The sequence below is a fragment of the Zeus faber genome (assembly GCF_960531495.2).
Source record: "Zeus faber genome assembly, chromosome: 3".
Taxonomy (NCBI): Eukaryota; Metazoa; Chordata; class Actinopteri; order Zeiformes; family Zeidae; genus Zeus; species Zeus faber.
The window spans coordinates 33,168,476-33,193,627 of record NC_137190.1 but is presented as its reverse complement, the minus strand read 5'-3'; the positions used below and the strand labels follow the sequence as shown (position 1 = coordinate 33,193,627).

At 42.7% G+C, this 25,152-nt stretch overlaps 1 protein-coding gene across 1 annotated transcript in view; it reads right to left on the bottom strand.

Annotated features, from left to right (window-relative positions):
• gpc5a (glypican 5a) overlaps window positions 1-17,054 on the bottom strand; it is a gene marked incomplete at its 3' end in the record, with an annotated part of 118,713 nt that extends 101,659 nt beyond the window's left edge. Inside the window, exons 1-2 of the mRNA XM_079997346.1 lie at window positions 16,657-17,054; window positions 14,358-14,519 (exon numbers count right to left, since the gene is read on the bottom strand). Coding sequence (XP_079853472.1) covers window positions 14,358-14,519; window positions 16,657-16,867 — 373 coding nt within the window. The 5' untranslated portion in view covers window positions 16,868-17,054. The remainder of the gene's footprint in view (window positions 1-14,357; window positions 14,520-16,656) is intronic.
• Window positions 17,055-25,152: the final 8,098 nt, after the last annotated feature.

Below are 25,152 nucleotides of genomic sequence, written 5' to 3'. Positions count from 1 at the left end.
TAGTGCATTTTAGGTTCATCCTAAAATTTCACCCGAAAGCCGAATATCCCTAACTTTTTGTGAGTAGTGTATGTATATATATTTATATATATTTATATATATATATATATATAAAACATATAACATATAAACATATAAAAAAAACACATATATATATGTTTTTTTTGTCAAAATGACTTTCTTAAGGAATTTCTTCCAAAATGTGTCCTTAATTGGTGTCCTTTATTACTTTTCAGTGGCGGCAGAGGAAGCTCTTTTTAAATCTTCCAAAAAGCACAAAAAACATTCACACATTCACACACACACACACAAAACAGAATGCAAGCAAAGTGTGCATAATATAAGTTGTAAGTGTGTGGTCAGACTGGCTATCGGGAGCACTGGGAGAAATCCCGGTGGGCCGGTCACTCTGTGGGCGGCCTGAGCAGCCCATTATACAAAAAGAAGAGCAAGAGCGATCAGAGAGATGCGGGTCGTCAGCCCACATTGATTATGCGCCAGCCTTCATAACCAAATTGATTCGCATCTCTCTCACTCCCCATAATCCAAGCAGTCAAGCACGTAAACAGGTGGATTCATGACCAAGTCGGTCAAAATGGACTTACATCCTAGTAAAAAGAGGAAAGGCGGCGCTGAAAAAGCCAGAGATTAAAAAAAGTCACTTCAAGTTGATGCTACATCTTGCAGCCACATAACTATCCATTCATGAAATGAAATCGCACAGTTTAGGATCCACCTTATCCAACATTATGCATTATGCACCAACATTAATGGTTTGTGAGTGGCATTTGACACTGTTAGGGACGCACAACAGCATTTATTTTTACAAGTTGCAAGGGATTTTTTTCAAACGAAGCGCTGCATTCAAGGCCTGTCAGAAATACTACCGTGCTGCCTTCGAGCATCGGAGATATACATTTTAGATATTATTTATTATTTATGGGCCAGCAATAACATAGCACTAGTAAAAATATATACAAGCTGGTGTTTGTTAATTTAAATATTATTTTATTGTTTATAGACAAGCAATACCCAAGTCAGGAGTCTGTACCTTAGCAGCAGGCCAAAAAATGTACAGTACTTAATTTTTGTTCAATTTTATATTATTTTGAGTTTTTTTGTTTACTTAAATGCTATTATTTGTTTAACCGTACTTTAGAAGTACAAATGTGTACAGTCAGTGTCTGATGTTTGTAATTATTTAATGTTTATAGACCTGCCCTGAAGAGTAAGTCCTTCAAGTTTCAAGGTTAAAGTGATCAAATTGGTAATGGCATTATCTGACTTATTTCCTGTGTTGAAATACATTATATAGCCTGTTGAAATTTAGACATTCATTAAAATACTGACTGCCTTAATCTATCATGGTATCCTCATAGTGATGGCCTGCTGGCAAAAGCCCTTTCACTTGCTCTTAAAATATCTCTGTTTTAGTGTTACAGTAGCCTAGAGTATCCATCCATTATGCTTAGAAGTGGTGGTATGAAGGGCTGGTGTGTTTGCATGTGTGTCGATGGGGTGGGGGTGGTGGAGTATCTGCGGGCTGGTTGTGGTGGGGTGGTCTGGGTAAAAAAGTCCAGGGCCATTTTTTATTCCAAGTCCGTCCCTGAGTGTGTGTGTGTGTGTGTGTGTGTGTGTGTGTGTGTGTGTGTGTGTGTGTGTGTGCGTGCGTGCGTGCGTGCGTGCGTGCGTGCGTGTGTGTGTGTGTGTGTGTGTGTGTGTGTGTGTGTGTGTGTGTGTGTGTGTGTGTGTCTGCGTGAGTCTATCCTCAAGACCTGTGTGAACATACAGTACATGCCTCTGTCCACCTACAGACTAATGGTAGAGCACTTAATGTTCCAGAACTGAACATCAGAAGCTGGTTGCAAATACATACACACAATAACACACACATACACACACAAAGGGGAAGGCAGTGGGATCACAGCCTGAACATTAAATAAAAAATGACTGATGAAAAATGAAAATGATTTCTGGCTGAGCACAATGTAACAAGGTACATTTTTTTAGTGCCCAATTCAAAGGTCGCGGTGTAAAAACATCACTCTCATACCCAAAGATAGCTTTATCCACCCTTTGCAAAATTTTGTTTTTATAAAGAAATACATGACCATACACATTATATAATTAGCTGGGTAGAATGGCTGCAGGATTTCCAAAACATACTACCCTGCTGTAAAGTCAAGTTAAGAGCCAGTTCACACAAACCCCTTTTTGGGAACGTTCCGTAATGTTACAACTTAATATTCGAGTTTGGCCAAATTCTATGTTAATCATAAGTTAAAATGTTGCATAGGGTAGATAAGAGAGATAGAGATAGAAATATTGATAGAGATATTGGTGTTTATGCTGAACCTCCACAAGTCCGCCTCAATGTGGTTTGATGTGTTTTCCACTTGGCCATGTTCTTGGACATACTGCACTCCAATTTGTCAGTCATCTGGAGCATATCGTGATACCATCAACCTCCAAGAAGCCCAAAAATAGCCAAAAATGTCTGACACCGACTAACTTTTCAGTAACTTTTCCAGAGGCTCGGACGCAATGGCCAACGGCAAGTAAAGAATTTGTCCACAACATGGAAGCTTCGTCCATGAAGGCCTTAAGACGTCCCAAAACGGCCTGAAGACGACTTCTTCTTCTGCTTGTTCTCCTAGATGTTCACTTTTGTTCCTACCTTCGACCATGTTATTGAACACGAAATGTTCACTACCATGGTGTAACAGCCATCTACAATTAATCCCAGGTTTTATTATCTGATTCGGTAAGGCATTTTGTTAGCCTAACCATTCAGTGTGTCATCTTGAAAAGCGATTGATTTCTCTTCATAGGAGTCTTGCAGAATGTCTTTGCACTAGGATTTGTGACAAAACCAGCTGAGAAAGAAGAGCGTCTGGTACTGATCATCGGTGCTATAGGGAGTCGGGAACACAATTTGGTATTAAGCTGCGCTGTCCCTGCTGTGGCCTGGTAGCATGTGACGTCTGCAGAGCTGGAGTTCAGCTGCGGCAAAGTCAAAGGCTGGATGACAAACCGGAAAATAAGGACGTGGGATGAGTTCAACATCACCACTACACATATAATGTATACTTTGGAATTGTTAATATTCTCTGGTGGTCTAGGCGTGATGGATGGCTTAGTTGTTCCACCTGTGTTTGAGCCTATTTCTACGAACAGTTCAGTTCTTCTCCTCATCCTAAATAAGTCTTTATAATCCAATATATCTGGCCTCGCTTGCTTGGGTTCCCGGTTTCCCGGGTCTTCAAACGAAAAGGTTAAAACGGGGTCGAACGCTTGGTCTTGAAATGTCTGCGCTGCCGTCTCTATCGGGTGACAGCTATTTCACGTTGAGAAAAAGAAAAAATGATGTGAGTACTACTTCTCGTCGTGAATAACATCGTCTCTGGCTGCCGGCGGAGGAGGAGAAAACAGCCTTGTTGCGGGTTGACTTACGGGCTGCGTGGCGTCGACCGCTGCGGCCCAAAACCCGCCGGATTGTTGCGGGGTATAATCCCCCCCTCACTGCAAATCCTTATCCTCTGACTTCAAACGCTGCGGAGAGACTTTTTCAATAGAGGCTGGCACCAGCCCAAACTTCTCCCCATCATTCTGCCATTCCTTTCTTTTTTTTCCCCTTTCTGCCTTGTTTTGCCCCCCGCCCCTGTCCCTCTCTCTCTCTCTCTCTCTCTCTCTCTCTCTCTCTCTCTCTCTCTCTCTCTCTCTCCCTCTCTCTCTCTCTCTCTCCCTCTCTCTCTCTGTCTCTCTCTCTCTCTCTGTCCTCCCCTAGATCAACTGTGCGGCCTTGAATAAAACAAACCTCCCCAAAAAATAGCCCCAGTTCTATGGATTCCGACCTACACACACGCACAAATACACACAAACACACACAGAATGTAAGGAGTGTCAACGAAGGAGGCAGAGCTGTAGATCAGGACCGGACAAAAAGCGTGGACTAGATGAAAGGACCTGAGTTGGCACAAAGGAGAGGCAAGCAAGTTAGGATGGATTTAAAAGTCCAACTGTGACAAATTTGGGCGATCACTTGAAGGTTTCCCAAGACATCACATCATGGTTCTTACTTTGTCTGTACACCCACATAGGCCTGGGCAATATAGAATGATTAATTATCACAATTAAGAGAGGTGATTTTACGTCAAAATTATATATATACAGTATATAAAAATATATATAAGTATACATAAATTATATATATAAATATATATACTGTATATATATATATGTGTATATACAGTATATATATATATATATATATATATATATATATATATATATATATATATATATATATATATATATATACATATATATACAGTATATATATATATAGTAAAATTAGACCTTTTTTACCTTTACTGGAGTATATGTCACGAATAAAAATGTTCTTCTGTTTTTGCCTTTCACAGTTATTAAACGGTCAACCTTAAGGTCAAAATGTGCTGATTCAAAAACTAAAATTTTGCCAGGAAATTCTTTTAGGTACACACAACTTAGGTTTTAGGACTCATACATGTTTGCCGACAAAGTAATGTTAAAATTAGTACAAGTTCAAATGGTGTAACTATTAACTATTACAACAGATTACAAAAGACGCTTTATTTTCATCTGGTCATTTCCTCATGCCATGTCACTAACCTCCATGTGATATCAGATTCTCCTACTCCCTTTCGCTTTGCTGTCACTCCCTTCCCTTCACCTGGTTCCTCCGCCTGCAGCTCATTCCCTTGTTAGTCCCTCAGTATAAGCACCAGTCCACTTCCCTTTGTTCTCTTGTAGATTGTCTCTTGCATTACGATGAGTTTTCCCGCCCAACTAACTATTTCCTGTACCTTCTGTCCAAACACATGGAAAGAAGGAACAGCTCCAGGCCAAAACAAGCAACAAGTCACCATCATTGCAGGGACTCTCCAGGAGTCCTCCGCAAACCATGACGAACGTTCTGAGGCTCTTTTGACCGGATCCAGTGGCTCGCTCTGGTCAGTCAAACAACGGCCGCTGCATCATCTACCAGTTCTCCTGTTCATGCCATTTCCAGTCCTCTCACCTCTTCGCGGCCAAACACTTCTCCGGAGCTCCAGGTATCTGCTGGTCCCTCCTCACGCTCTGCTCTTTAACTTTTGAACTGCAACCCCTAACGTATCCCACCAAGATGTCACGATTGGCTTTCAAGGTCACCAAGCTCACGGGACGAGCTTGGGACTGGGATACTGCCGAGTGGGAGAAGCAGTCAGACCACTGCTCTTCAGGGACAGCCTTCTCTGACGGTCTCCAAAGAATTTTTGACCACACTTAACCAGGCATCCTGTGGACTTTTTCATCTGGTCCATGGAGGCTGGCGAGTTATTGACTCTTCCATTGAGTTTCGGACCCTAATAGCAGAGAGCGATTGGAATTCCCCCTTCCTCTTCGCTGGCCGATGCCTTTTACCACAGGCTTATTGTTGTCTTTAAAGACGAGCTGGTGGCTCAGGACCACCCAGCAGATCTGAACACTCTCATCGCCACGGCATCCGCATCAACGGATGTCTCCTGGAGCGGAGGTGTGAGAGGGCGCTGACTAGTCATTTCCAAGGTCTTCCACGACCATCAGCATTGCCTCCTCCTTCCTTGTCGGATCCTACCTTTTGCATCCCTAGGGACTCGGCAGGACCAGGCTGTCGTCAGAAAAAAAAACCATTGGAGCCAGAGCTCTCGATAGTCACCTTCTCTGCTACGTCACTCATCGTACTGTTCCTGTAAATCTTGGAATGTCAGGTAACCATCATGCCATCACCAACTCTTACATTCCACCTGATAGATTCTCCTCAACTACCGGTGATCTTGGGTTTCCCTTGGCTCATGACACATAATCCACAGATTGACTGGGAAATGGGTTCCATTCCACAATGGAGTTCCTATTGCAACTCAGTATGCCTCAGATCTGCTCTGTCTCCTGGCCCTAGTTCTCTCCTCTTCCCACAGAATTCCCTGAGATCTCTAGGGTACATCCTGAGTACTTGACACTGAAGGTGTTCAACAAAGCTCGGGCCACGTCGCTTCCACCTCATCGGCCTGACGACTGCAGTATTGAGCTTCTTCCTGGTTCTATGCCGCCGAAGGGCGGAGTGTATACTCCCTGTCCATCCTTGAGGCAAAAGTTATGGAGGCCTACGTCCAGGAGTAGTTGGCAGTAGGTATTATTCGACCCTCTTCATCTCTAGCTTCTTCTTTGTGAGGAAGAAGGACAAGTCACTGCGACCCTGAATCGACTACCGTGGTCTGAACAATATAATGGTAAAGGACACTCATATCTTCTGCTTTCACACTCATGCAGAGGGACCTTGTTCATCAACCTGGATCTCCATAACATTTTCATCTGGTCGCCTCAAGGACAGAAATGAATGGAAAACAACTTTCTACACCCCCAGGGGACATTATGAGTACCTGGTCATGCCCTGACCCAGCCAGGATTCAGGTGGTCATCGACTGCCCGATACCGGCCTCCAGGGAGAAGTTGCAGCAGTTCTTGGGGTTTGCCAACTTCTACAGAAGGTTCATCTTCAAGGCTGATCACTTTATTCCGCTGCCTAAATTGCTCACAGCCAGAGAATCGGCCGAAGTCATGCTATATCAAGTGTTTAGAGTGCACAGCCTCTCAAGAGACATAGTCTCTGAAAGGGGGCCTCAATTCACTTCTCGTTTCTGAACTGAGTTTTGCAGTCTTTTCAGGTTGACATCCCCAGTCCAATGGCCAGACGGAGAGGATGAATTAGGAGATGGAGACCACTACACTGCATGGTTTCACTGAATCCTACCTCATAGTCCAGACAACTGTTATGGGTAGAATATGCCAAACAAGTTTGCATTCTCTAACTGATCTCCTGGTTTTGACTCCTGCCTGTTTTCTTTTAATAAACCTTGTGGACCATTGTTTTTGTGTCATGCTTATGGGTTCGCATCCGTTCTGAATCAGTGAGCGTAACACTGTTAAAATCAATAGTTGAAATTGCTGTCTTTGTCCATTGCCAGGTTGCTCATACTAATTACCAACAAATTCTGCATACAAAATGTGTAAAAGTTATCAGCTTAAGTCTGAAATTTCATGAAAAGAATCCTGTAACTCTTAAAACTCTTAAATCCCGTAGCTCTTTAAAGTCCATTTTAGACTTTGATGGTGAGATAAAGTGCAATAAAAGAAATACATTTGAACTCAAGTAAACTCTATCCAATACCCTTATTACATCTGCCTCAGACAATTTGTGACCACATCATCAATTCTCTCCTTGAGCCTTTCAATCATTTCACAAACAAAGATGGATTACTTTTATTTAACAGACTGGTCATTCTAACCCGTGCAGGACACTTTGGGTACCGACTTTGTGGAATGGAGCTATAATGGTACAATTCAGTACAGCAAAAAGAAGCATTAAACTCAAGACTATAAAAAATGACTCCAATGAACTTAAACAGGAAAAGATATGGAGAAGAAAGAACATGAACGCTAACTTAGAGTGTGCTGCTTTCAATTTTATACCACAATTTTTCCACCAAGGTCCAAAATTTAATCAAACTATTATTCCCAACCCACAGTATTGTTGTGGTCAGGTCTCTTCTTGTAACCGGCCTCTAAAAAGGGAGAATACAGCACTTTTAATGGGCTTGCGATGTGGGTTGCTGGCATGAAGGCAGCCAAAAAAGGCAGTTTCTGCAGAAAGACAATAGATAGCCAAAAATACTACCTCCATATTTTCCTGAAATGAGCCAACCAGCCCAGTTTGTGAGAAGCTTAGTAGCTTTACTGAGACAGAGAACTATGTTGTTGTCGCCAGCGATGCTCCACGCTAAGCACTGTTCAAAACGTAATCATTACTGCCCCTGACGAGGAATTACACAATTCCACGATGGACTTGGAAGTGCTTTTTTTAACCCATTTTTGATGGTTTACCTCGGCAGACAAGTTACTGAGTGATGTTTTTCCTGATTTCAGGTTTCTGAAGTAACCAAAATCAAACTTATTACATGGCAGAGGTTCCAGAGAGGCAATAAAATCCATGAATTACATTAAGACAGAATATTGATTTGAAAGTATTCTAGAACTAGGTGGCTACAAAGCTTCCGGATTTTAGTTTCTGCCAAGAAAAATAGTCCACAAAGACGTAGCACAAAACGCAAAAACTTCACCCTCCAGATGACAAACCATTCAACCCTTCAACCCTTCCACTGTAGTTTCATCATATATCATCATAATCCACACGACCTGCCACCCTCTGACTTTCTCTCTGTTGCTCTCCTTTTTATTCCTTCATCCACCACTCCTTTCAATTAATCCGCTGCTTTTTTGAACTTGACGTTTGCCTGGGGAAACATCTGAGCGGAACCGGAAGTTGAGAAGCCTCGAGGCAGGCTGGCTGTCAAAAGTCGAATGAGCTAATCGCTGTGGAAAAACACCTTAACGTAGACTCCACAACAGCCTTTAATGCACTTTGACTTCCCCTTCCTCACACAGACTTCCACACATCTTCCAGACCAGGTAAGTACAAGCTCTAAGGTGTCTGGCACAGAATGTGTTTTCAGTTAAGAAATCAAAAGGTACGTAATGGATCCTCATTATAGCATATATGAGATATTACATGGTGTTTTACCTAGAAAGTAAAACAGGCTCAAAAATCAAGAAGGAATTTCAAGATTTGGCCATAAAAGGGGATGTTTTCATGAAACTTATTGAGCAAATCCACATTTTCCAAAGACGAGATTGTGAAATACACACATGACATGACATACAATAGTCTAAGTATAACATATAACGTCCCTCCCAGAAGGAAATATTGATGCTTGGTCATATTATATATAATTTATATATATATTGGTCATATATCTGCTCGATATAATGTAATATCTATGCCCAAGGGACTAAAGGGCGATTCTCATTTGACTATCATTCATCAATCAGAATCAGCTTTATTCACCAAGTACTGTATGTACACATACAGTACATACAAGGAATTTAACTCAGTTTTTTCCCTTTCTCTCAATGTACAAACATGGACTTAGACATACAGCTGAAACAAAGACAACAATATAAAAACATAAACATTTAACTACTATGTAGTTTTATATACATCTACATCTACAGATGTAGATGTATATAAAAGTATATACAGGTACGCCTCACTTAACGACCGCGTTCCATTCCAAGGACCAGGTTGTGAAGTGAATTGGTCGATAAGCGGGGACCCGTGTTATTCCACGGGAAGGGGGCGTGGTCATTGCAAACGCTAGTGTAGTGAATACTGACAAACTGCGGGAATGAGGCTGAGACTGAAAATGGTGATGAGATGAGATGCTTGACACTGAGAGCTGGTCGTAAGTCTGAACAGTTGTTAAAAAGGTAGGTCGTAGACAGCAATGAAATTGTAGCCGGAAGGCAACAGTACAATGGTGCAATGGTAATAAATAAGGAATAATTAACAGGTTGTTTTATATACATGAGATAGGTGGATTTGACATAATATGCATATAAGCAATGTATCAATCACTTTATGTCAGACTTATTTTCTCCTAAAGGAATTAACAGCAGAGCAAAACAATACAATGAAAAGAGATGATGTCGGGACAATGGAGTCAAATTTGACATTCTAAGAAAATAGCAAATAGAGGACATGTCATCAATGTGCAATAATCAAAATAAATAGAAATGAAAATAAAAAAGACCAATAATCGCGAAAATATTATCATCAACCTGAACATATCTTGATAAAAAAATTATATTCTTTAAAAAGGGTCGGGCAATAATATCCAGCACAGTACAATATAAATTGTTAGAACAAATGAAAAATGAATTAAAAAAAACATCTTGAGTCTGAAGTCTATTGGAATAAATGGCACGGTGTAGTGGTTTTAGTGGCTTGTAGCTGCTGCACTGACCTTTTCGATTTATCAAAAAAAAGTCTAAAATGGGAAAATCAGAGAATTCACATAGTCCGTTCTGTCACAAAAAATAATATTGTTTGAGATGCATTAAATGGGCTAAAATACAGGTTTCAATATGATGGGTGCCCAAGAGGGATCAGATCTCCTGAGATGACTCACTCACTCACACACACACAGGAAGAGAGACCACCCACATGGCTTTGTTGTGTTGGGCCGTCGAGATCACAGAGGTTCCAGAGAGAACGGCGCTCCATTACAGAGTGGAAGAGACAGAGTGGAAGTGTGGCGGCATGCGGGTGGGAGGCACAGAGGGATACCAACGCCGTCCCGGACATATGGGGGGTGGACAATCGCTGTTGAAGTGCCGTTCAAAGAGGTACCATATCTTGTGTCTTCGCATGGTATTCTCGTTTCTAATTGGGGCGCGAAAGGGCCAGTCATCGTTATCACTCTGTGAATAAACACGTTGCGTGGTGTCAGACAATGGTGGAATTTCATTGTTACGTTTTGGACTCTAAGCCAAACTTATTTCCAAGTAAAAAAGAAATAGACAGACGGACAGATGGACGGAGGGACGGACGGACGGAGGGACGGACGGAGGGACGGATGGACAGACAGACAGACAGACAGACAGACAGACAGACAGAGAGACAGACAGACAGACAGACAGACAGACAGACAGATAGATAGATAGATAGATAGATAGATAGATAGATAGATAGATAGATAGATTGACTGATTGATAGACAAAAATCAATCAATCAATGAATCATTCAATCAATAAAAACAAACAAATAAATAAATACATTTTTGGATTGGTACATAAATTAATACATAAATTCTGGACAAATTATTTCTTGCACACCTGGAAATTGGCTCTTGTGTTGCCAGGTCAAAATTGCAAGGCTTCACTAATTCATTAAATTCATCAGTTCCAGACAGAATAGCAGCTCCAGCAGAACACGTTTGAATCTAAGATTGAAGGCTAACAAACAAACAAACAAAATTTAAAAAATGTAAAAGAAACAAACAAATAAATAAATACATTGGGGATCATTTGTATTTTCACCCCTGTAAGTTGAATAACTGACTTGGAAAAATATTCACAATGTCCCCCAAACACCCCATGCCGCTTCGCTCCTCCCTCCACGCGTCACAGAGGACTTTAGACTGATAAGAACAGGGATGGAAAAAACAAACGCCCCGTTCCGCAAACGATTGCCAGAGTGCACTCTAATTTGACAGACAACAGGGCGCAGGTACACTGCGCGAAATGCACGATAACCACAGGTAGGAAGAAGAAAGGGGAAATAAAAGGAGGGGAGGGGAGTTGAGGCAAGGGCCCAGGCTAATGCACCCATTTGTTATGTTCAAGGCCTTCAATTAGACATCAGCGCGAGAGAGAGAGCGAGAGAGAGAGAGAGAGAGAGAGAGAGAGAGAGAGAGATACGACAACATCATTGAGAACACCAGATTGACAAGATAGGCCAGCAAACAGCAGGCGGCAAAGGGTCACTTTGTGCTCTCTGGGACTGGTCTGTGGCTGCAGTGCATTGTGCTCGGAGCTTTCCTGAGGTCGTGGGGTGTCTATACGTCTGCGGGACCCATGGGCGGTTGCAAGACTTTTCCAGTGCTTAAAGGCGCCACAATATAGCCACGATATACACCAGAATTCAGAGGTGGACACAATACACACACACACACACACACACACACAGACAGACAGACACACACACACACACACACGCACACACACACACACACACACACACACACACACACACACACACACACACACACACACACAAGTTGACTCCTCACAGGCCCACACACACCACCAGCATCTATCTCGAAAACACGCCCGAAAACCCTCCTGATTACATCCTTCTCCCTTTCTCTTCTTTACGCTCAGCATGCTGACAGCACAGGTAAAAAACAAAAGAGGGGTTTTTTTTAAGTGAAAAAATAAAGACGATCAGATATAAACTTCTTGGTGCTTTAAGTGCATGTGTGACATTAATGACATGGTGCTCTCTTACTCTGGCGGGGGAGGTAACGTGTAGAGACAAAGTTGTACTAATACTGTCAGGCAGATAGCTCTTCTCAACACAACCTGCCTCCCACCCCCCCGCCCCTCACTCCACAACGGGAGTTGTCGCTTAAGGAGCCTCTATGAAGGATACCAGAGAGAATGTTGCTGAGAACACAAGAAGGTGGCTGTCAGCCGCCTTTGTGGGTCGTTTGGAGCAGACGCTGAAAGGGAAATTGCATTTGGTTTGGCAGCGAACGAGCAGGAGCTGGCAGTGATTCCAAGTGCTTCTCATATTTGGGAGTATTTTCGGGCCGCTAACCCATCCTCCTCCTCCTCCTCCACTGGTGAGGACGGCTCATTTGACCGTTGCCCCCTTTACAGCAGACTGATTGCAGGCTCCCCACAGTTTTACGAGGGCACTTTCAGCAGTAGTCGGCAAAAAAAGACCGCACACAACTGGCTGTTGTGACGCCAATATCACAGGATTCAAAGCTACGTGAACCCTCATGAAGCAAAGATTCAAAACGAGGAATTCAAACTCGTCAGTGTATGACACTGGCGAGTCACAAAGGACACAAAACATCTGAGAAACCCACCCCCCGTCTCTTGAAACCGAGGCTAAAATACAGCTTTCAGGCACAGCGCCCGCCTACAACCCTGTATGAACCGAGCGGTGGGAGGATAACAGTATATCTTTAAAAAAGCCAAAGGGGGATAGTTAAAGTGAATTTGCTTAATGATACACCCCCTGGGGGAGCACATTTTGAGTTCTAAGCTCGGCATTCAAAGCCCACCCCACATGGCATGACAGCTCGCAATCCCAGCCTGAGAAAACTAACGCAGACAACGGGGGCAGACGGAGCGCGTAGACGGTAGGCAAGTCGTCGCATGTAAACTGGCGAGTCTGCATCAGCGTTATGAACTGCGAAGGAATGAAAAGGAATGAGGTTGGAAATGAGGGTTGTGACCATGAGGAATTTGCAGGGAGTCAAAAATAAGGAATGCAAATATGCAGGTTGCGACAGTGGCACCGGTGATGATTATGATTACCTCGGATTGCTAGTTTTAGGAGAGTTTAGGGGAATTCTAAAAATAAATACAAAAAACAAGCCGCACTGGGTGCAAGTACAAGAAGGCCTCACAATCACAGTCAGATTAGACAATAACAAATAAAAAACCCTGGCAGAGAGGAACCACGTTTTCTATCTAATCTCATGATCAGAGCGGCGCATCGGATCTGGAAACAGGAAGGTCCTTCTGCTGCTGTCTCTGAAGCGTGGCCTCCCCACACACACACACACACCGCGGACTGGCCGACTGGTCTTTACAGCACCCACGCAAGACACAACAGCCGAGCCCTACAAGTAAACACCGTCACATCAACCACCACACGTGCAATTATCCCCATAAACATTCTGGCTTCATTTTAAGCCTGCTGCTCTGAAACGTTTTGAGTGTGTGAATAGCAAGAGCGCACTCATCAAGGGTTAAGTCATGAAATGAATGAATGAATGAATGAATATGAAATCTTCCAGCTCAGGCCCGTTTCAAGTGACTTCAAGAATGGCACACGGACCCCCAGCCCCGGTTTTAGGCATTTTGCTGGGTGGTGGGTGGGGGGCAAGAGAGCGCGTGAAGAACTGTTCGGTATTTTGTTTCATTCCATAAGGAAATGGGCGCGCTGAGAACTTGTTCCTCATGAACATGCATATCTTGCCCAGACAATCCGCTACCTCGATGCCCATTCACGCTGAAGAAAAAAACGCGTCTGATAAAAAGGCCACCATGGTGCTCAGACACCACCACCACCAGCTCTGCACGTGCGTGTTCCAGCTCTCAAACAAGTCAGGAAATCAAGATCAAAAACAGACATGTGCCTTGAGAGCTCGCCAGGTGTGCAATGAAACTGTTTCAAATTCCACTTTAAAAAAAAATAACAAAATGGGAGATGAGCTTGTGTATAACAATGTGTAAATCAGTCAAATTCAATGAGAAATATGCCAAATACCTTGGCCTTTTTGCTTTGGACTTGAATTAAGTCCAAAGTCGCTATTTTCAACTTGTGAGTCGGGGAGATTCACTCTTTTGCTGGAGTGACTCCAGACTCCCGAGTCGTTTCAAAGATTTGTTAATTGCTAACGAATAGTTTGTGAGTCGTGCGTCACCAATTGTTAGTAGGCCATAATGACAATAAGTGACGTTTTTGGTAGTCGATTGTTGTGGGATTATTTCAGTGTAAAAAGAGTGCCGTGGCAGAAAAAAAAAGGTTGGGAAACACTAGCTTAAAGGATAGGTTGGCTATTTTTCAACCCAGGCCTGAGCGAAATATTGGTACCTATCATTTGTAACTGTTCACAGCCCAACCTCGCTGAAACAAAATGATTACACAAAATGATTACCTTGAAAGGCGGCCACGTTGCGAGACATGAGGAACTTGAGGCTGGAGCTGGACGTCTGCAGGAGATTCTGGATGTCGCTGCGAGCCGACACCTGGTACCTCTCCTCCATCTTTTTGGTGCAGCAGGTCAGGTTCCGGGGCACGCACACCTGCAGGTCTGACCCTGGCGGACATTTTTTTTTTAAGAAATACTCATATTAGGAGCGCGTGGAACCGATTGGGTGTATGTTTGTGGTAAAAAAGGTGAAGGCCAGGAATGAAACATTGGACTGGAGAAAGTATTTCTATAGATACATGCAGTTACGAATACATAGTCGATATTTGTGAAGTTTGCTTCACACCGAATACGACAAACGACAAGAACAAAAACTGTGCGAAACCCGAAGGCAGTTTATCCGACGGCCACAAGGAGAGAGAATCCGACCGTCGGGCTCGGGCCTGAGGATGAAATGGTGCTGCATAGCGTATATATCGCCACCTGCAGGTTACAACTCGCCAAGATTTGAGGTTCAAGGTTACAAGATTTGACACAAGATCTGAGTCTAAGCGTTATTGCCGTGTTATGTCTCCCAGTTTTTCCGCTGCGTATACAAACGCGTGCAATCTAGGCGCATAAGGGAGAATCGAAACATGTTAAAAGCGAAGGGGAAAAACTCCCTTAAAAAGAATAAAGGTTCCCCCAGACGTGTTGAGGCAAGAGTGTACCTATCGGCTCTCCGCGAGATTGCCTGGCAAGCAGCAGATCTGACGATGCCCGTGTTGAGGAATTCCGACTCCTTTTGAGATAAGACCACATGAAAGCCCGGGCCCAGGTCATGCTTTTTTAACCAAAATGCTTCCCAGAAGTATTTCCACCAGCTTCTGGATGAGATGATGGATCTCATGTTTGCTTGTGTTTTGACCTTAACCGCTCCGCCCTTTCAGCGCGAGAGGTGCGTGGCGGGGCTTGTGTGCGTTAACGGCCCTAATGAATTTCTGAAATCTGGCTGGAACTACAAGTACTCTAGCTACGATTTACCTGATTTGAACTGATCTTGATCTTACTTGCGTTAGAAATACCTAAACAATCTAATCAGTGGTATCAAGAACATAAACAATAAGCTACGGTTACTGTGTTATGACTAGCTATGTACCATACCAGTGGTTCTCAACCTGGGGTTCGGTGTCCCACTAGGGGTCCCCAGCAAAATGATGAATTCACCATTATTTCATTTACAGGACGTTGGAAAACATTGGAAAATGTTCAATGATGACTCTTTTGATCATTGCTTCACCCATGGTTCTATCTCCAGAACTATAGTATAGACAGATATGAAAGTTTAGATACATCGTATCTTAGATTGGGGCCCCGGAGACAAAATCTTAATGGGTCCATGACCTAATTGAGGGTCATCCTAAAATGTGTTAATGTCACCAGATGGTGAGAGGAGGAAGCCAGTTTTTAAAGGGCTGGCACTCGGTGAGAACTGGTCTTAATAAGCATTAACCACTTGGGAATATTAAGAAAATCAACATTTCTTTGTGCTAATTATATATTCTAAACAAGGGAAATATAACAAAAGGGTCAAGGGAAAGAATACGGTCAAAGAAAAGGAGCAGTAATGGAATCATATCTTCCAGTTATTATCCACCATGACAAGACCATCCAAGCTTTAAGGAGTGCATATAATGATCATTTGTGATCATATCTATTGATAACATTTCTGATATGCAGTCAGGGCTTACCTAGCTTTATAGAAAATAGCCCTGACTTAAATACCCAATCTTAATATCTAACTCCCCTGCCCTCAACTTTAATAGCAGTTTTTAAAAGTTTGAGGTTTCAAATCTATTTGTTGCTGTGATTCGTTTTCCATGTTTGTATGATGTATGTTTACATGTATTACCGTGTATGTGTATGAGTATAACTGTTATGTCCATGATGAGTGGAGATTACAACTGTTCAGGTTTGAATGAAATCTTTACTAACTCAATGAAAACAACACATTTGTACCGACGTGGCTTGCGAACACCTCCACATACGAACAAACAAAGAAATCGCAGTGGCGTCGTACAAATTCATTGGGCGTAATATTATATTATCAAAATGTTACAAATAATAATAATAATAATAATAAAATATTTGTTTTAAATTATTACTTATTTTTATTTGTATTTTCTTGTAATTTATTAATTTGTGAAGTGTAAATGGTCGCATTTTAAACGTTTACATTTTGAGAAAGAGGCAAAACGACCATATATAAATAAATACACACACACAATATATATATATATACAAAACGTATGGTCAACATACATACCTGGTCTGGGACTCGGGGGCAGCAGTCTAACAGGTCCTATCTGTCGGAGCTGGAATTCCCTGCGCACTTCATCGCAGCTGTGCGGGTTCCCAAAACTTAATCCAGCACAAGAAGCCAAGAAGAACAACGTCAACGACAAGTATTTCCCACCCGCCACAGACATGATGGGATGAAGACAGTCCGATCCGTTTGTGCGCAAAGGACGCACCATAGTACCCAGAGCCTTCCTTCCTTCCTTCCTTTTCTCAGGTGAGTCCCATTCCCTCTTTCACGCCTCGATCACCACCATCATCACCACCACCATCATCATCATCATCATCATCACACGCAAAGAAAAGGACAGAGGAATGGAAAGATGGGAGGAGAGACGCGGGTGGTCCTTCGTGTCCTGCAGTCCGGGAACACTGGGTTGGAAAGTTGGAGCGGTGCGCTTCGGTTTCAGAGCCTTCTCTTCCAAGTTGGTCCGTCAGCAGCAGCAGCAGCAGCAGCAGCAGCAGCAGCAGCAGCAGCTCCCAGTCAGCTCCAGTCCAGTCCACCTGGAGCCTACACACACGCACGCACACACACGCACACACACACACACGCACACGCACACACACACGCACGCACACACACGCACACACGCACACACACACGCACGATCATCGGGAGCCAGTTGGATGAGGACATCTGCAGGACGAACTGGGCAGTGCACGGCCCCCTGAATTCAGAGGGGTTTCCTCGGAAATCCAAATATTAAAAAAAAAAAAAGAGCTTACCCGTCTGAGAAATCAAGTAAAAATAAATAGAGCCGAATGAAAAAAGGAAAGTATAAGATAAAATCGCCAAATATAGACAAATTTTTGAAAATAGCAAAACAAGACAAATCAAATATATACAATATACAGAATATACAATTGCGATCCTATGCACAGGAGAGGTTATTGGTAAAATGGATGAATCATTCTATATATTTACTAGGTTGTTACAGTTTTTACAGTGTTATTGCACGTATATTATTGCATTAGTGGAAAAAAGGAGATGGCTATAGAAAAAATCGAAAATATGTATTACACCTAATTGTTAACTGTACACAACAGAAATATGTTAATATACAGTAAACCTAATGATAAACAACAAATGTGACCTGAAAAATAAAACAATAAAAAATAACTACCTAAAAAAATAAAAGGGTATGTCCAAAAAATTAACTATTCTTTTTTTATACCTAGTCCTCTCTTGATTGGGATTCATTACTTATGATTATTGAACTGACCACTCGTATAAACCCAGACTGGCCCTTTAAATAGATTTGAACTAGAACACTACTTAGTACTAGAGAATCATGTGCGAATACAAAACCTATGAGGTAATTATCTAGAGATGTGCTCATTCGTTTGAAGCTTTTTTAAATAAATTGAGACAGGCAATTCACAGAGAATTTGTAGCTTCTCTGTGAAAATTGCTTGTCGGGCCCCCTCAGGAAGTAGCAGGTTGAAAATCTGGCCCTGGGTTGAAGTGCCCTGAATGAAGTACTGCAAGTCTCTTCTGAACTCATATACCATGACGCATTTTAAGGTTTTAAAATTTCTCACACACTTAATGTGAATATAATCCTCAAAATATGAATCTAGATAAAGAGCTATACTAACCAACTTGGCCAAAGGATCTGTTTGTGACTAGAAAGCCAATATACTAGTTTCCCATTTTGACCGCCAAGAGGTATTCATTCTGAAGCCATATAAAATGACCTTAATGGAAAAAAATAAATTTCTTATACCTGCTTTATGTCAACTAGTGTTATCAGAAACCTGCTAAATATTACAGATAAGACAAAGTTTAAATGGCTTCAAGGGCTCAGAGAAAATCCAGATCAATCACAGCCTATATTCAAACCTCAGAATAAAAACTTGGCCACCCTCATTCTAGATATTTGTTCTATCATAGTTATTGCAGAGGTGACTAAATATGAAGCACCCCAGAGCTTTTAACACAAAACCATTCGACTATGAATAATTTATACAAAATATGAGCACACGTCGGATAATCTACCTCATTGCACATGCCACTTGACCATCGCACTTAACCTTCATTTTTATATGTATTTCTTTCAAAAATGTTGCTTTACCCTTTATAGATATATATCTTTCCTACAAGTATTTGGATTTGCTGAAAACCGGAGTCAAATCCCTTGTATGTGTGAGAACACTTGGCCTGAATACAATTCCAATTTGCACCTTGAAACAGTTTAGACCCGTTCAACCACTTAGCTGCTGAAAAGGTAAATAATTAGAGAGCCGGAGGAACATTTCAGATTTTTATTCAAATCCCAGATAGCATTACATTACGGTAGCACTGACTGCAGGTCAAATACAACACGGAACAGACAACAAAAAAGTTTTATAGTTTTTAGAGTTTTATCTAAATAGAACACGGAGGGGGCAGGTCCGTCTCAGTCATACACAGGCCGGGACAAGTGCAATACCTCCAGGTACACAGCATTGCTACTTATCCCCACCTGCGCAGGAAAAGATTCACATAAAGAAGGAACATTGTGGCATTCAAAAATAATTTCCAGATCTGGGCAGTAGTCGCCGCGGTCAGTTTTGCATGGATTTGCACAGCAAACACCAGTTAAAGCTGAATGCAAACCAGCAAAACTGATCGAGACCCACAGACGCGGCGAAGGCTCCTCAGCGTGATGGGGGGGGTTCAGTTAGTTAGAAGTACTTCAAGTGCCTATATTGCAGTAGATTAAAGAAACCACTACCTGCACTATAAGCACTTTAGCACCGCTCAAACTTCGGGGGTCGTCGTGGCTGTTGCTTTTAATTTTTTTCAACAATGCAAACAGACATACAATCTGGAATCAGGGTGTGCGTGATGTGATGACAAGCGCTCCAATTCCAAATAGCAAAAAAAAAAACAAAAAAAAAAAAAAACCAACAGGTGGAGAGCAAGCAGGCCACCATCAGTTTTGCATAGATTTGCACAACTCATCTATTCTTGTAGTGCAACTATGCAAAACTAGCAGAGGACTGCGAGAAATTTCCAAGCCAATTGTGAATTAAGTGATCAGGTGGCGCGTATCACAGCCCCTTATGCCAGAAGGAGCACTTAGGGCAGTAGGTGCTAGTCTATTTCACTATCTGCACTAGATGCACCTTAGCACAAAGACGGTACTTCATTTAAACACAAAAAAATATATCAAATTGAAAGTGGGGGTCTTTAATCAAATGGTTGCAAATTATCGCCTGGGTACTGCTATAAGTGCCTCCATTGCAGTAGGTATTTCATAGTACTACCTGCACTGTAAGCACTTTGACAATACGCAGACCGAATATATTCGCTCTCAATTGCATCGATGTATGAATAATGGACTCTCGAGTCCATTCCTCATCCCTGCTTCCATCCCTCCTGGAGCACCCTGTAAAACACACAAAGAACACCAGTTGAGAATCAAGATCGGCATTTCCAGACGCCGCAAATAAAAGTAGATCTCCCCAAATACAGTTTGTGTAATGCGGCGCCATTAAAATTGATTAAGACTAGACACGCCACTGCACACATCAGAACAAACGGGATATCACAAGTAATACATTTAAAATCAAAATGTGGGGGGCGGGGGGGGAGGCTGCGGCACGTACAAAACAACCGAATAAAGTTTAAAATAAACACTGCCGTGATTCAAATCGAGATAGTCAAACTACGTCAAAGTGTCGGGTGTTGTGATTTAGTGAAGAAGCACGAGGTCACCGGAGGAGGAGGAGGAAAAAAAAAACATGAATGGGCTGCGTAGCTCGCGGCCCGCGTTCCCAGCGACAACACCACGGCGCAGGCGCAGAGCAGCCCGGCCAGCGCACCCCTCCCCCACCCGCGTCTCAACGCGGCGCCTCAAAGTGCGCCAAGCTCCACCACACGATCCATTTTAATTCCAAAGTACATCTATTGTTGCCGCGGCCGTTCGTGCTGTACGCGCCGCGAAACGTCCACCCGAGTCGGATGGGCTACGAAATCCGGAACGTACAGAAAACGTCTAATGGGGGAATTGAACGGTAGCGCAGTGCGCTGGTGGGGCAGGTAGCTAGCTGGAGGCTAACTAACTTAGCCTGGTGAAAAACATGACATGCGACGGCCTAGTTTACTGCGCTATCAATAACGCCGTTTATTACGGGGGGCTACGCTTGTTATTCGTCAAATATGGCGACATTGCTTTATTTTCCACACGGCTACTTCAATTGGAACTGGCCAGCCTTTCGCCCTAATTTAGCCCCGAGAAACGAGCGTACGCTCGCTCGGAAGACACACATACGCGGCATATCTGCCCCGGTGGCAACCGCCCGGGGTCGTCGTTTTTATCCGACCACCCGCCACAAAAGCCCCGGATGCGGGTTACGTGCCCCCCGTGAGCGGCGGCACCCGCCGCTGCCACAAGTTGTGCGGCTAGCGTCGGCTAGCATGCTAAAGCGCGCGGCCTAGAGCTGCCCCCATGTGCTGCCGCTTTGTTCTGGTGGCACTTTAACTCACGCCACCGCACCCCGATCCGAGCAGCAGAGCCCACTCCCACAAAAAGTCTCCTTTTTTTCGGGGGGTTTTGGTTTTATTTCTTCTGAGACGCCGTGCGACCCGTTCGGGGGGTTGCGGGGATGGAAAGGTTGATCCGGCCAGCTGGTTTGTTTTGGGGAGTAGTTGCAGCACGCGTTTCAAATCTCCCTCATTCCCCGGACGGCGCTGCCATGCGCCTCGCAGCTCCCGCACTGTTTGTATCCCCGCGTCCATTACCAATTTCATTAAAAAGGCGTTTTCGAGCCGCCCCCGCCAAATGCCACAATAACACGATGAAATGTTTGGGGAAAAATAAAATAATTACCACAGAGGCGCAAACGCGGGCTCGTGGTGGAAGGGGGGGAGCGGAAGCAGAAGAAAAGAAAGCCCCACACACACACACACACACACACACACACACACACACTTCCTCGCCGATAAACACGCGCTCCGCGCACACTCACCATCCGGATCCACCATCTTCGCTTCGCTCGCGTCGGGGTCGACAAAGAGGGAGAGCCGTGCGCCGCGAAAACTTTCTTACCGACGGACTGGGGTGGTGGTGGTGGTGGTGGTGGTGGTGGTGGGGGGCGACGAAATGCAAAGTGCGGCGAGGGAGCGGGTTGGGGGGGAAAAAATGTGCCGCCCGATGCGAGCACGCGGTTCGATTTTTCTTCTCTTCTCGTTTTTTGTTGTTTTTTTTTTTTTTTTTAAAGGAGGAAACCGTTTGAAGGATCGGTAAAGTGGCGCCAATGCGAGCGGGTTGCGGACCATGTGGGTGAATGAAGGGCGGCTCCCCCCCCCGAACGTAAATATCCAGCGCCAGCCCCCCGGATCCCTCATTAGCATACACCAAGTACGGCGCTGCCCATTGGAGGGTGGCCGCAGCTGGGGGGGGCGTGTGTGCGTGTGCGTGCGTGCGTGTGTGTGTGTGTGTGTGAATTTTCTTAAAAAGTCTGTAAAAGAAAACAACAGTCCGTGGCCTACATTCTCAATTTGCTGTCGTTTGATTAATAAAAAAAAAAAAATCATTTTTTTTTTGCAAAGATTCAAGGAAAGTGATGTTTAAAACCAGGTAAACACGTAGGAAGGGGCACGTGTAGCTATCGACAGGATGAGACGCGAGCTGCCTTCGTTCGTTGGTAGTGACACTGACGCTCCGACTTTAGATGTTCAAATATATGCATCTATAATTATATCCTTTTTTAATATTATTGCCATAAAAGATATATCGTACCGTCAGACTCTTTCCTGTTTTCTATCCTTTTTTTTTTTGGCTATTTGGATATATTTGACCGTTTTTATTGAATTTTTACTTATATTGTGTGCGTGCGTGTGTGTGTTTCATTTATTTTTGTTTATTCAGATCCCCATTCGTTGCTACAGAGATAGCCACGACTACTCTTCCTGGGGTCTTGCTAGAAACAGTACAAATAAATACATCCACAGGCAATGCAAGGCAAGTTTATTAGTATAGCACATGTCGTACACAAGGGCAGTTCATAGTGTTCCACCTGAAGGCATATAAAAGCAAAGAATAATAAATCACAGAAATAAACGGATAAGAAACTACTTTTGAAAAAAGACCTAGTCGGAAGAACAAATAAACAAACAAAAATGAAAATAAAACCCAGAGGAGAAATTTGTCATTAGTCATTATGAGAGACATTACCCACTTTTCACAATACTCTCTTCGGTAGAAATCCCCTTTTTCGTTGTTTTTTGAAACTGTACCATAATCAGAGAAAACGGTAACCTATTCCATAGAGATGTGGCTTTGTACAAAACAGGTGGAGGTTTTTTTTTGGCATTATTTGCCAAATTGACATGATCACGATAGTAGGCCGAGAGACTTTCCAATGTGACCATTCCATTTTTGTATTTAGATATAGTTTACTTAAGCATTGGCCTTTTTGCTGCTGATTTATATCTATATAAAATTGTTTTGCCTGTAACAATATAATTATAGGCTATTTTTACACACACCGTTTACACGCATCTTTACCAGAACAAGAGAACGCAACAAAATCGGTAGACTACATTAAGTAAGGTATGAAACAAAAATATACATATTTGTCAACATTTATGAACACGCTGATTAAGTCTAGATTACATGCAAATATGACTAGTGTGAGCCAGAAATATTAATCTGTACATTTCTATAGCGAGTCTTGGATTTTGTGAATGAATTTGTTACACCGTTGCAATACTGCGTGCCTGTACCCAGGATCTCTCTCCTAAGAAAGATCAAAACGGACGAAATTCCTGAACTTTTGGGTTTCTTGAAGCGTCACAAAGATGTGTGATGAGGTTTTTGATCGCATCTATTGTGTTATATTTCTATGTAGGTTCCTTATTGGTTCTCTTTATGAGGACACAAACGCAAATCCCAAACAACTCAGTTTGCGTGGTATTCAATATAAATATTGATTCTTGAATTTATCATGAGAAAAGTAAAAGAGGACCCATGATGTTCCGTTTTAACGGGTAGGTAATATAGGTCCCTGAGGTTTCCAAAACATGTCTTTGAAGTTTTTTGCTTATGCATTGGAGCCATTCCAACGTGCCTCTATACCCCTCCTGTTCCTGACGCTCTGTTTCACTGTGTGTCACTTTATACTGTATGAAAATGCTGCTGCTCGCCATGCCCACGCCATGTATGAAGTATGTAAACTTTTACGTATTATCTTTTATTATCTATACTTTTACAAATAATCTGTTTCTGAACAGATTTAAGGCGAGAAAATAAGCAATTCAGTTGCTGAGTAGTCACTCATATTAGGTCTACAAGGCCTCATTTCAAAGTTTGTTCCGCTGCAGATCGTGTGGCACAGACCTACAGTCAACCTAATGCATACTCTTTTTTTTTTTTTTTTTTTTTTAGAAAGAAACACACAGCACAATTATTTTTTAAATACTTACTTTTCCTTCATCTGTCTGCAGTTCCTTCAAGGACAGTTGGTATTTATTCCTCTTTCTTTTAAAAGATTTGTGCTGGTCTCTGAAGTCAAAAGAGCAGTTCTCGGCGGCACTTTCTCCAATTTCTCCAGCCGTTACCCAGATGGGGGGTGGTTCTAATTCTACTAAGGCCCAACGTTACGTAGGAAGGGATCGCAAATCTGAACAGCTTGTTGAATCACATGTTTTCTGAAATGGACTGCACAAGCATTGAAAAAACGAATGTTTCGTAATATGTGCCCTTTATATTCAGTGAAAACGACGAAAGAAGAGTTCTATACATCTCTCACATCTTCTAACTATTAATTATAATATGTTGTGGATTCAGTGTTTTTATCCCCATTGATAGCAATGCACAATGAAATCTTTTGGTCTCTGTGGTTTTTAAATACCTCCATAAATAACTCTTTACTCAAACCACCCCAATTCCCCATATGATAATGTACTGGGAATACAATTTGTACTTATCAGTTAGTTAGTTCAAAGATACAGTTGTCTGCTAGACCTATAGGCTTGTTTCATCTGATATCCCACAATGCAACAGAATTGACTGAACCGCAATTAGTCAGTCATATCCTTGACTTTTCAAACGTAGAAAATCGAAAGCCGCGGATTTATTTGGAGGAAGTAACGAAACGTCGGCCATTTTTGGCTTTATTTGAGACAAGACAAGAAATAAGTCGTGCCAGCATCTCAATTTACTGATGTGGTTTTCTTTAGAAAAGGTAAAAAACAATTTAATTTCAAACATTTTATCCAAGATTCCCCCAAGTGACTGTTATAAGTGGTAAAAATCAGTGTCTTCCAGTGCCCCCCCCCCCCACAAACACACACACACACACACACACACACACACACACAAATCATACTCTTAAGTAGTTCAGAATATGGAGGGGGCTCCTTCAACAAAAACTGATAGAAGTCCCCCTTTAGTTAAAATCCTACGCCTGAAATTGTTCTATTTATTCCCCCCCCCTTCCTGGAGATCAGAGGAAACTCTTCAAATGTTTCCCA